This window comes from Mastigoproctus giganteus, chromosome 9 (assembly GCF_048544385.1).
Source record: "Mastigoproctus giganteus isolate SK-2022 chromosome 9, ASM4854438v1, whole genome shotgun sequence".
In the NCBI taxonomy this organism is placed as follows: domain Eukaryota; kingdom Metazoa; phylum Arthropoda; class Arachnida; order Uropygi; family Thelyphonidae; genus Mastigoproctus; species Mastigoproctus giganteus.
In genome coordinates this window covers 212613081-212625777 of record NC_143583.1, presented here as the reverse complement: position 1 = coordinate 212625777, position 12697 = coordinate 212613081, and the positions used below count along the sequence as shown (strand labels likewise).

At 36.2% G+C, this 12697-nt stretch overlaps 1 protein-coding gene across 1 annotated transcript in view; it reads left to right on the top strand.

Moving 5' to 3' along the window:
* The window catches only part of LOC150081103 (laminin subunit alpha-2-like), a 707948-nt gene that overhangs the window by 68784 nt on the left and 626467 nt on the right, over nucleotides 1-12697 (top strand). Inside the window, exon 6 of the mRNA XM_090380924.1 lies at nucleotides 1956-2075. Within this exon, the coding sequence (XP_090237050.1) occupies nucleotides 1956-2075 (120 nt within the window). The remainder of the gene's footprint in view (nucleotides 1-1955; nucleotides 2076-12697) is intronic.

Sequence of the window (12697 nt, the reverse complement as noted above, 5' to 3'; positions counted from 1 at the left end):
CATAAAGCCTACAAACAAACAAGCTAAAGGTTGCCCACCAGCAAATCTCTTAATTTTGTTTGTTATTTTAAGTTGGATAAAAAGTGATGGCCTGTTAATTGTTGTTATAACCAAACTGATGTGTTTCTGGTTAGATTATATAAACAGTTGAGCTTTAGATATAGATATGCAAGAGCATGGGTGGTCTAGCTTACTGGTTAACTTAAATGATAAATGACCTTCAACTATAGTACAATCTTTTGTTCTACATCTGGAGCAAAAAAAAAAGAAGTCATCCGAGACTGAGTCTCTTGGATAAAAATTTTAAAGAACATCACTCATGAAGGGTGTCTTCATAGATGGAACAGATGATATTATGCTTTTTTTTTTTTTTTTTTTTTCTGAGACACCTTTTACAGATGGCCATTTCTGGCAGAATTGGACTTCCTTAACATTTTGCTTAATGGCATCATTGTGTATGAGGATCTGCTCTATCATTGTTGATAAAGCCAGTACTATAAAATCATAGTCGGGAGGTATGAAACTGCTTAGGATCAAGGTTTAGTATTGTAAAAATTGTTGTTTTACAGCAAATGCACATTAGCAATGCAAAATCAAGTCACAATTTGTCACCTTTCAGAAGATGAACTTCAGGTACTTTCAGTCATTTAAATATAGAGCAGTTATTACAATTGTGACTTTGACATACATTTTGATAGGTATGTGCATACTGAGTGTACACATACCAGAAAGGATTAAACACTTAGGATAATTCCTTGGGGTGTGAGGGTTGGCCATTAACTGCTGTAAATAAGAGCTATGCAGCTAAATGTTTTGCAGTTTATGAACATGCAGATTGTTCATATAGAAATATAGAATTATTCTATTTAAATTTAGCTGATTATTTTCTGATACTTCTGTCATTAGATTTGGGTAGATCAGAGTATCCTAAATTTTTTAATGTGCAATGATCACAGGTTATGCCAAAAGTAACTACTAATTTATCAAAGAAACATAGAGCACAGTTAATGGTGGCTGACATTTTTGTGCAGGTGCACTATTAGATTTGAAACAACCTTGATGTTTATTTCAACTTCAATGTTACTATCCAATTTTTGCTTTTTATAAGTCAAAATTGGAACAATTTAATTAAAGCAAATCAAGAAATTGTCTGGTTTGAAGATCCAGAAATTGGTGACATCAAATGAAGTCATACATAAATGGATGTAGAGAATAGTATTTTTTCAAAAAAAAAAAAAAATAAAATAAAATGATTTTAATTTTTAAATCGTATTTTATGATTTATGAATTCTTTTTATATATATTTTTTTATTAAACAAATACTCTGCTTAGCAGTCAAGTTAAAATAAGAAAAAATTAATATTTAAAAGCATTTATTGTACAAATTTTAATTTTTGAAAAATTAATTTAATGAAGAAACTCTCTCTCTCTCTCCACAAAGCCTGTTCCTGTTGAAAATTGATTATAAGAGCCCATACACATTTTCAAAAACTCACATGAAAAGATTTAATGCAATTAATGAAAGTCATACCAATGTATATTCATGAATTATAAATTACGAAGCAAGGAATTGCAATGGCAAAAAAAAAAAACTATATAATTAAAACAGTTTGTTTTTAAACATTGCATATTTTGCAATTAATGCAAAAGGTAAATCTGCTTTGCTAATACTGCAATTCCAATAGGGATTGCATGTGCAAAATTCATATTTGGTGTGCATTTTAAGCCTAGAAAAAAATTTCTAAAATACTTTATCCATAGTAAAAAGAAAAGGATGGGGGGGGGGGTGACAGTTTCAAGTAATTCTGATGGCAATTCAGTATTAAATTATCCAAACTCTGCAAATTATCCCATAATTTAGAAAGAACTTCTTTCTAAATTTAATATTTAGCAACTTCTTGCAATACAAATGAAATATAAATGAAAGTTTTAAATTTGAATCTTTTTATATATAGGAATTTACCAGAGCCAGATATGTGAGATTGAGGTTGCAGAAGATACGTACTCTAAATGCTGATCTTATGACACTACAAACTGATGATTCAGAAAAGATTGATAAGTCAGTTACAAGACGGGTAAATGATTTGAGTACAGATTAAAGAAAATTATTAAAAAAAAAAAAAAATTAAACTATTAGATTTTTGTAAAATACCCCAAAATATTTTTTTTATAAAATGCCATAGAATCTGTATGTTTCCATAATTTATTTTTACATTATTTTTAATATATATTACAAATCTTTCATGCAGTAACAAATGTGTTTTAGTTTAAAAATGGTAGAATAAAATAATGAAATTATCTCCTTTGTTTTATATTTCTATTTGCTTAATTTTTATTAAATCTGCATAATTTCACTATTGCATATATATATATAATCTCATTTTTAAGGTTGATCAACCCTTTTAAGACCTTAAAAAGCATAAGATATTTAATCAATGGATAGCGAAGACTTGTTGTGTTTGAATAATGACAAAGAAAATAACATATTGGACAGCAACTGGAGTAGGATCATTGCATAAATGATTACTACAGAGGATGTTTTCAGCAAAGTGTTATTACTGTCAGGTTACACACACTGTAATTTAAATTTTTTTTAAACTGTAATTTAAAAATTTAAACACACACTGTAATTTAAATTTTTTTCATTTGAATTAATGTTAATAATTGGTGTTAATAATTTCAAAGACCATGTTAATCATATCTAAGAAACAGACAGATAATCAGAGCAACAGGACACCTCTGAATTTACCTGCAAACACTGGAAAACTTCCACTATTTTTAGATAAAGCAAAAATGAAGTTATGACTTCTGTTTGCATCCAAAAATCCATTTTTGGATGCAAACAAATTTTACAGGAAGAAGCTTCAATTCTGAAAGCTACAAACTTTCAAAATTAGGTACCAGTGTTGTGATCCAACTAAGGTGCTTAAACATGTTTGACCGTTTTTGCTTCAATTTTATTCCATGTTCACAAATTCATCACAAATCTGCAAGTAGCTCACAAATTGTGGAGCTACTTGCAGATTTACACCTTGTTAACTTTATTCTCTATTTTCCATTTACTTCAATCAGCATGACTGTAATCATTAAAGGTTTGAGGTAAACATCTGAAGGTTGGATAAGTGATGTCAAATATCCTGTAATTAGAACAATTTTTGTGTTTGATGCTTTTTCTTTTTTATTCAAGTTTTGAGTTGTATGAGATTTTTACTTGTCCTAAACTAATAAGCTGCATATTATTCCATCATCCACAATTCCTTCCTTTCTTCATCCATCCATCCAGCCATTTTTATAGATCAGGACAAACACCCCAGAGGGCAGATTAATATTGCTATACCACTATACATCTTGTTTTTTCATATCCCATAGATTTCATTTATATTCATTTGATTGTCTTTGCTCCTTTTGCATGTACAGCATGATTGGCAATTATGTAAAAGTTGAAAAGGGGGGGTTCATCCATGTTTCTAATGTGAAATTTGTTTTGCACATTTTTATTACATAATAATGGAAATTGATTTTCCAGAACACTGAGTAGTTTCTGTGCAATTTTTGTTTGTTTCCTTAACACCAAACCTTTCTTTATATAAAACAACTATGCCAATTAACAATTTGCCTTAAAATTGTAGCCGTCATAAATTAATTTGCCACATTAAAATGCATAAATACCTGTAGTGTTTCTTGTGATAACTCTGGTGCTTTATTGTTATACATTCTAATACACGCTCTTAGAGTTATGGCCAGACAAGTTCTGTCCCTTATAGCACTAATCTTGGAATATCTTTAAACAATGATTCAATTTTTCTTCCAGTCTTTTACCAACTGTGATCTAATAGAGGTGTATAAAGCCTTGAATGGTTTGAGCATGCTCAATGCTGACGGGATTCTTCCTCTTGCTCAGAATAATCACCTGAGAGGGCATAAATTCAAATTGAGGAAAGACAGATGTAGGATAGATGTGCGGAAGTTTGCCTTTAGCCAGCAGGGAGTTGGTTGTTGGAACAGACTTCCATCCCTTGTTGTGGAAGTTGATAGCCTAAATAAATTTAAGGCTGAACTGGACAGGTATTTTGAATGAATGGAGGGGTGAAATGGAAGTGGTTTTTTTTTTTTTTTTTTTTTTTTTGGCTGATGCTGCATAAGCTTGCTTTCTTGCATCATATACCTGTGCTAACTGTTGACCAGTAATAGATTTTGAAATTGCTACTTAAATTCACCTCCATGTTTATTTCTTCTTGAAGGATTACTCATTTTAATGAAATATTTTAAAAACACTAAAGCTATAAATAACTAAATAACAACTTAATGCACAAACTTTAAAAACACTACAGACTTGCAATATATGACATTAAGTTGTTGTTTGGTTTTTAGGAGCATTAGCAACTAAGGCATATTACTCCGGGGATATGTGGTGGTTCCCTGACCTTTCCGCATCCTCCGTAATTGGTAGCCGCTGGCTCGAACCCCGGTATAATCAAGAAGCATTTGCTACTCACTGCTGCTCCTGCCCACCTGGCTATGGAGGTGCCATTATAACATTAAGGCTATACAGTATATGATATTAGAACAAAATGAGTGTTCTTTCAAGTTCAAAGATGAAATGAATTGAAGAGCCGAATTATGCCAAATATTTTTGGCAGGAAGTCAATGTAGGTGCTGTATTTAAAACCATTTACAATTGCTTTTATGTGTTGTAGTTTATGGAGTAAAAATCTAATAGCACTTTGGTTAATACCACATAATCTGTTTAACTCATTTTTAAAATGTTTCAGTGAATATTTATTTACTGGTAACCTTACTGTGTGTATGGGGTGGTTAAAAATATTATACAGACTCGACTTATACAGTGAGTACATGCAAAATATGGTCATTTTGATTTTAAAGTATGATACAACTCTGACTTATACAGCAAGTCAACTTATATGCTGGAGCATATGGTATAAATATGAAGAGTAACAACAAATTTTTTTTTTTTTTTTCCCCACGTGGTTGGCTTGTCATGGGATTTGAAGCTATTGCTAGAAAAATCCATTCAACCATGGAACATTTGGACAGTGCAAAAATGTATTGAGACTTTTTTTTTTTTTTTTTTTATTATTGAAAACACCAAACACTGTTGGTATTAGAACCTGTAGTACTTAGTACCATGCTTGGGTTGGAGATTGAGAAGACGAAAAATATACTTGTTGACATTAAACTTGAACTTCTGTAGACCATAATTTTCAGGAAATACATATGGAGGAAGGTTGTTCCAGAAAATGGCAGTTGAATGGACAAACGAGGAAGATGAAAAGTTGGTTCTGTGAGTTTGAAGTTGGACAGTAAATGGATGTTGGCTGGTGGTGGCATGTGTTCAGACTGTTTTGAAAGAGCGGGAATTATAGAAGCCAATTCAGAAGAACAATGCCCATGGAAGTATCTGTAGAAAAGGCATGCAGCAGAAACAGTATGTCTGAGACAGTGAGTGGAGAGACTGTTAGAGATGAGTCATCAATTAACCTAACTGCCCTCTTCTGAATGGAATCTAGAAGCCTGAGAGAGGTTTTGGGGGCACCACCCCAGATGTGGGAACAATATTCCATGGTAGGGTGGATTTGTGATTTGTACAGAGTGAACAACTTTTTGGAAGAAAAGTAATGCCGAGAGCGAAAGAGAAAACCAAGTTTTTTAGATGCAGAGGAAGCAATATTTGTAATGTGCTTGTGCCAAGAGAGATTAGAAGACAGGGTAATCCCCAAAAGAGATATATCAACTTGCTTAGAAAACGGAGTGTCACCAAAGATAAATATAGAAGCAGAAGAATCCTTTTTGTGAGATATAAGACAAGACTGAGTTTTAGAAGGATTGAAATCAACTAAGTTGTCTTTGCCACACTGGAAATCAGCATTTAAGGAATTGGTAGTGGATATTCGAGAAATTGGCCTCATTTCAAGAAGGATGTAGAGCTGCTGGAACGAGTACAGAGAAGGGCAACAAGATTAGTGAATGGAACAAAGGGGTGCTCTTATGAAGAAAGGCTTAAGTTTTGCAAATTACAGTGTCTGGAGACTAGGCACCAGCGAGGTGATCTGATAGAGGTGTATAAAGCCTTGAATGGTTTGAGCATGCTCAATGCTGATGGGATTTTCCTCTCGCTCAGAATAATCACCTGAGAGGGCATAAATTCAAATTGAGGAAAGACAGATGTAGGATAGACGTGTGGAAATTTGCCTTTAGCCATCGGGTGGTTGGTTGGTGGAACAGACTTCCATCCCTTGTCGTGGAAGTTGATAGCCTAAATAAGTTTAAGGCTCAGCTGGACTGGTATTTTGAACGAACAGAGGGGTGAAGTGGAAGTAGTTTTTTTTTTTTTTTTTGGCTGATGCTGCATAAGCTTGCTTTTTTGCATCAAATGCCTCTGCTAATGCTAAAGTTGAAGCTGATTGAGCAAGGCAAGGTTTTTTTCAAAATGGAAAGTGGAATGCAATGTGCTATCATTGGCAAAACTATGGATAGCATTTCCAGTCAATGGAAGAAGGTCATTAATATACAAGAGGAAAAGAGTGGGGGAAAGAACTGAACCTTGGGGGACACCAGCATTAGTGGAGAAGTTAGAAGACAGAGAGCCATGTTCCATCACCCTCAGTGAATGATCAGAAAGAAAACTGGATAACCAATTACAAAAAAACAGTTGGAAAACCATAAGATGGAAGCTTGTTTAGATGACCTTTATGCCAAATACGATCAAAAGTCTTTGAGATGTCAAGAGCAACTGCTTGTTTCACCGAACTGCTTGTTCTTTTCAAGTGGATATCACCAGTGGATCAACATTGACAGAAACCATACTGGCAATCATTGATCAGATGGAAGGTTTCTAGGTAGTTTAAGAGTTGGCGGTTAAATGATTTCTCCATTACTTTAGAAAGAGAAGTAATTGCAATGGGACCATAATTGGATGGGAGGGATTTGTCACCCTTTTTAGGAACTGGCTGGATATGAGCAAATTTCTAAGCAGAAGGAAAAACACCTTTGGAATAAGAAAGTAAAAAAAAAAAAAAAAGCAGCAAAGAACAGGAGTAAGTTCAGGAGCACAAGTTTTAAGAACAAGTGGAGAAATACAATCAGGACCTGGAGCTTTCTTTGCATCAAGATTTGTCAAAATTCTTCTGACATCCTTTTGATGGAAGACCACAGGAGGCATTAAATGGAACGTGCTAGGGATGGTGGGAGGTGTTTTACCAAGATCATTAATACATGAGTTAGAAGAAAAATGGGATGCTAGCAGGTCAGCTTTATCCTTGGCCAAAGTGACAATAGAACCATCTAGTTTTGACAGAGGTGGGAGCAGAGATGGGCAAAAGTTGCAGCCATAGTTTTGGCAAGAGATCAGAATGCTCGGCTACCATTAGGGCAAGAAGCACGTTTTCTACTCTTAGCCTGTTCAAAATCGAGTTTGGACTGATTAATAACTGCTTTACAATTGTTGCTAGCTTTGGTGCAGGCAGAAAATAAAACGGAAAATTTAAAACAAGCCAATTACGATATGCAACATTGTTCTCCTGAATGGCCTTAGCACATTTATTCAAAAATCAAGGTTTAGATAAAGGAAGAGATTTTAAAGTGGAGTGTGGGACAAAGGATTCCATTCCTACAAGAATAATTTCACTGACACGATCTGAGCAAACATTGACATCAGGAGTTTTGAAACAGTAATCGGACCAAGGAAAAGAAGAAAAGAAATCTTGCAGGTCATCCCATTTTGCATTCTTGTAATGCCAAACAACACGAGGTTGGGAATAGCCATGAGATAAAGGCTCCATTGGAGAAGAGGCAATCACCACGTTGTGATCTGAGGAGCCTAAAGGACCACTAGCTACGACCATGTACTTTGAAGGGTTGTTTGTGAGAAAAAGATCAAGTGTGTTTTGCTGTACAGTTAGGATTGTCTGGTATTCTTGTAGGTAAATGAACAATCTGTGCAAGGTCATTAGTAATTGAAAAAGCCTCGGCATCTCAACCAGCTGGGTCGATGTGACTAGAGAATGGAAGCCAGCTGGAGTTTGAACATTAAAATAACCAAGGAAAATTACCTAACTGTTAGAAAAGTTGGGCTGGAGAAAGTCAAGTTGTGAAGAGAGGAAGTCGAAGAGCTCCAAGTGATTAGTGGAGTTGAAAGAACATTAGAGACAACAGATGAATTTGACAGAATGAGGTAGAGAGATTTTAAGCCATAAAGTACCAAAAAGAGGAGATTCCAAATTACCAAGTCTCTGTCAGGGAATATTGGAATGGACATATGCACAAGTACCACCTTTGATGTGAAAGGAATCGTACAGCAAATAATATACGTAACTGAGATGAGCAGTCGTTTAATCAACCGATAACTGAGATTCTGTCAGAAAAAGTACATGGAGTTTGGCAGAATGCAAGTGGAATGGACATCATTGAGATTAGAATTGAGACCACACATTTGTGAAATGAACTAAGAAGTGTTTGGGAGGTTTAGATCTTTTTGCAGATAAGCTTATCCTATTAGTTTAACAATTCATGGTGTATTCAATAGTAAGAAAAAGTCAGGGGGGAGAGGACATGCTGTATGAAGTAACAAAATTTTTGGATATGGTGTACACACGGTAAGAATATACCCAAATCCTTGACATAATGTGGCCTCGACAATGCCCCCACATACACACTACTCAGACTCCCTCCAGTCACTACCTGGCAGAGTAGAGATAGCTAGATTATACACTAACTGATCTGGAAGCCTCCTAAAGATTTACCAATTGGTTCGGTCTGATGTACTAACTAGCGGCTGGCCTATAAACACCGTTTTAGAGCCGTACCCTCGAAATGCAAGGCAGATTGGATCTCACCATGATGTCCATCCTAACCTCAAAAGTCATCAGTCATACTGCATAATGGAAGAGATGGGTAAGGGTTGACTGGAACTTAGCTCTGGAGACTAAACATGGGTTCCACCACTTCAAGCCTCCAATAAGCAAAGTGATGGTATTGCACTGGTTGATGAGAGTCATCTACCACCTAGTATTGCCTGGTAACACAAACGAGTGGCATTCCTCCATGTGGTGTGGGTGCTATACTTCAACCCCTGCTTATGTTGGTTCACACCTGGGCGATCACCTACAGTGTGCTTTTGCATGGGGGTTATACCCAGGATTACTAATAGTCCCACCATCGTGAAGGTGCAAGCAGAGGATTTGGCTGTCACAGACCATCTGGACTTCGGCAAAATTGGATCCACTTGACTTGAATGTCACCCAAATATCAGTTCCATCAGCGTTTTAGATGCTTATCTGGCTTATCTCAGAAAAGGTCTGTGACAACCTCAATGACCATAGACTATAGAGTCAGTAGTGTTGATGCAAAGTGCATTGCATTATGAATTGATTTGCTATAATGATTTGTTCAATTAAGCATCACTGAAAACCAATGGAGGGAAATTGGCTTAATTGACTGTGGCCATGCAACTGCTTGTACCTCCCCTTCCCAGCACCAGAAATCATTTGAGTAGCTGTGATATTCACATTCTATGAACATCAACATGTTGATTTATCCAGGCCATGATACCCATCACTTGCAAAATGCTGAGTATACAGAGCCTTTCAGAATGTGATAAAGCCTTGTGGTAATTTTTTACTCTGTTCGTAAAAGTTTAATGATTACTAATAAAATCATATGTGAGGAATATATTTCATATTTGGTGTTTGGATACCGACAAAATAACCACCACTAAGCATCAAAATGTGTAAAGCCCCCACCACCACACAACAAATTAACTGTTGTGTGGTGTATCCTTGAGTTGCATCCTTTTGGAATTCTTCAAGTATGCATTTCTACATAATTAGCATTAGTAGAGGCATTTGATGCAAGAAAGCAAGCTTATGCAGCATCAGCCCAAAAAAAAAAAATAAATAAAAAATAACCACTTCCACTTCACCCCGCTGTTCATTCAAAATACCTGTCCAGCTGAGCCTTCAACTTATTTAGGCTATCAACTTCCACGACAAGGGATGGAAGTCTATTCCACCAACCAACCACCCGCTGGCTAAAGGCAAATTTCTGCACGTCTATCCTACATCTGTCTTTCCTCAATTTGAATTTATGCCCTCTCAGGTGATTTTTCTGAGCTAGAGGAAGAATCCCATCAGTATTGAGCATGCTTAAACCATTCAAGGCTTTATACACCTCTATCAGATCACCTCGCTGGTGCCTAGTCTCCAGACACTGTAATTTGCAAAACTTAAGCCTTTCTTCGTAAGAGCACCCCTTTGTTCCATTCACTGATCTTGTTGCCCTTCTCGGTACTTGTTCCAGCATCTCTACATCCTTCTTGAAATGAGGCCTCCAGACCTGTATACAGTACTCTAGGTGTGGTCTGACCATTGCCTTATACAAGGGAATAATCACCTCCTTATCCCTACTAGAAAAATTCCTATATATCATCAACAATACACCATGAGCTACTCTTGCAGCCCGTCTGCATTGCTCAGAAAACTTCATATCTGCCTGCACAACCACCCCCAGGTCCCTTTCATTCCCTACCACTGTCAGTGTAGTACCACAGAGTTGATATGTTGCTCTGGGGTTGCTGTTTCCCATATGTAGTACTTTACATTTGTCAATGTTAAACTTCATTTGCCACCTCTCAGCCCATCTGCTCAACCTTTCCAGATCCTGTTGCAGTAGCATAGTGTCAGTAGTGCCCTTGACAACCCTGCCAACCTTCGTATCGTCTGCAAACTTGGACATTAAGCTTGATATACCATCATCAATATCATTTATAAATACAGAAAACAATAATGGACCCAATACTGAACTCTGAGGGATTCCACTAATAACATTAGTCCACGATGAGCAGTGTCCATTGATTACCACTCTGTCTTCTCCCCCTCAACCACCCCTTTATCCATAGCAGCAATTTGCCTCCAATGCCACACTGCTCCAATTTGTGCAGCAGTATTCCATGTGCAACAGTATCAAAAGCCTTTCTAAGATCCAAGTATATAATATCAAAGTTATTCCCTGCATCCAGTTCTTTTGTGACTGCATCATAGTATCCAATCAAATTGGTCAGGCAAGACTTCCCCTTAACAAAACCATGCTGTGTCTGAGCTGTAACTGAAGTCTTGTCTAGATGATCCTGCAGTGCTTCTTTAACCAGTGCCTCCATTAATTTTCCAGGAACAGAAGTTAAACTAACAGGTCTATAATTACTTGTGTTGCCCTTTGTTCCTCCTTTGTGAATTGGGGTCACATTTGCACATCTCCAGTCCATGGGTACTTCCCCTGAGTCCAAGGAAGCTCTCATAATTATGGCTAAAGGTTTGCTTACTTCCTTTGCTGCCTCCTTTAATATAACTGGATAGATCCCATCACCCCAGGTGCCTTTCTTGTATTTATCTTCCACAATTTCTCCTCCACTTTACTCTCAGTTATTACAAGATTCTCTAGGTTACTGCCAGAGTTGAATACACCTCTGGCATTATTATTCACAACTACCTATTATCACAGCTACTTTTTAACATTATGTAGAAATGCTAGTGTTTCTGCCAACTGAAATGCATTATTTCCAGCTGTGATTCCAACAGGATTAACACTATTTTAAACAGCATGTATCAGCATAGTTATGCTTAAAATAATGTTCCCAGGAAAATTTTTCTTGATATGAGCTACAAATCTGCATTACCAATACCAAACATTGCAGTTCTCGATTCCTTACTGTCAGGTTATTTAAAGTGTTATATGTTCTGAACACAAGCTGCAAAAAGATTGCATCAGCTTGAAGTTATTTGCCATTCATTAGATGCTGCAATGAACAATACACAGAATAATTATTGTGCACAAAAGAGTATTGATGATCAGGAAACACTGTTTTGCTGGATGCCATTTATTATTCAAGATCAAACTAAAATTTCCTGTTATTCTTTATGATCCTAAAAAGTAAATAATGAAAATCATTTTTTCTTTGCCACTATTTTATTTTTAAATTGCCATGTTTCCTCATCTATTTAATACTATAAATTAACAGTATAAGTGTAATTTAAATGTAAAGCCTTTTCTATTACTTTGGTATATACTTTCATGAGCACTGTTCTTCTGAATTCTCTTCTGTAATTCCTCCTCCCCTCTCTCTCTCTCTCTCTCTCTCTCTCTCTCTCTCTCTCTCTCTCTCTCTCTTCTCTCTTCTAAACATGTGCCACAGCCAGTCATCATCCATTTACTGTCCAGCTTCAAACTGACAGAACCAACTTTTTTTTCAACTTCCTCGGCACATTATAGCCTTAGTTGCTAATGCGCCAATAAAATCCAAACCAAATCAAACCTTAAACTTCCTCATTTATCTCTTCAACTTCAGCTTTCTGGAATAAACTCTGTTCACATATATTTCCTGAAAATTACAATCTACGGAAATTCAAATCTGATGTCAACAAGTATCTTCTGTCCTCGCAACCTTCAACCCATGCATCATGCTAAATATTATAGGTTCTTTTTTTTTTTTTTTTTTTTTTTTGTTAGTTGTTGGTGCATCAGCTTCTGTGGCCATATTGCACCTCCCAAGATTTTTGCATTTTCTACTCTGATCCAAGCCTGAGGCGGGATTTGAACCCGTGTCCTTTGGGTTGCCAGGTAGGCACTTTACCCACCTGGCTGGCCGGTCGGCACTATTGGTTCTAATACCTTGGCAGTTTCATTTAAA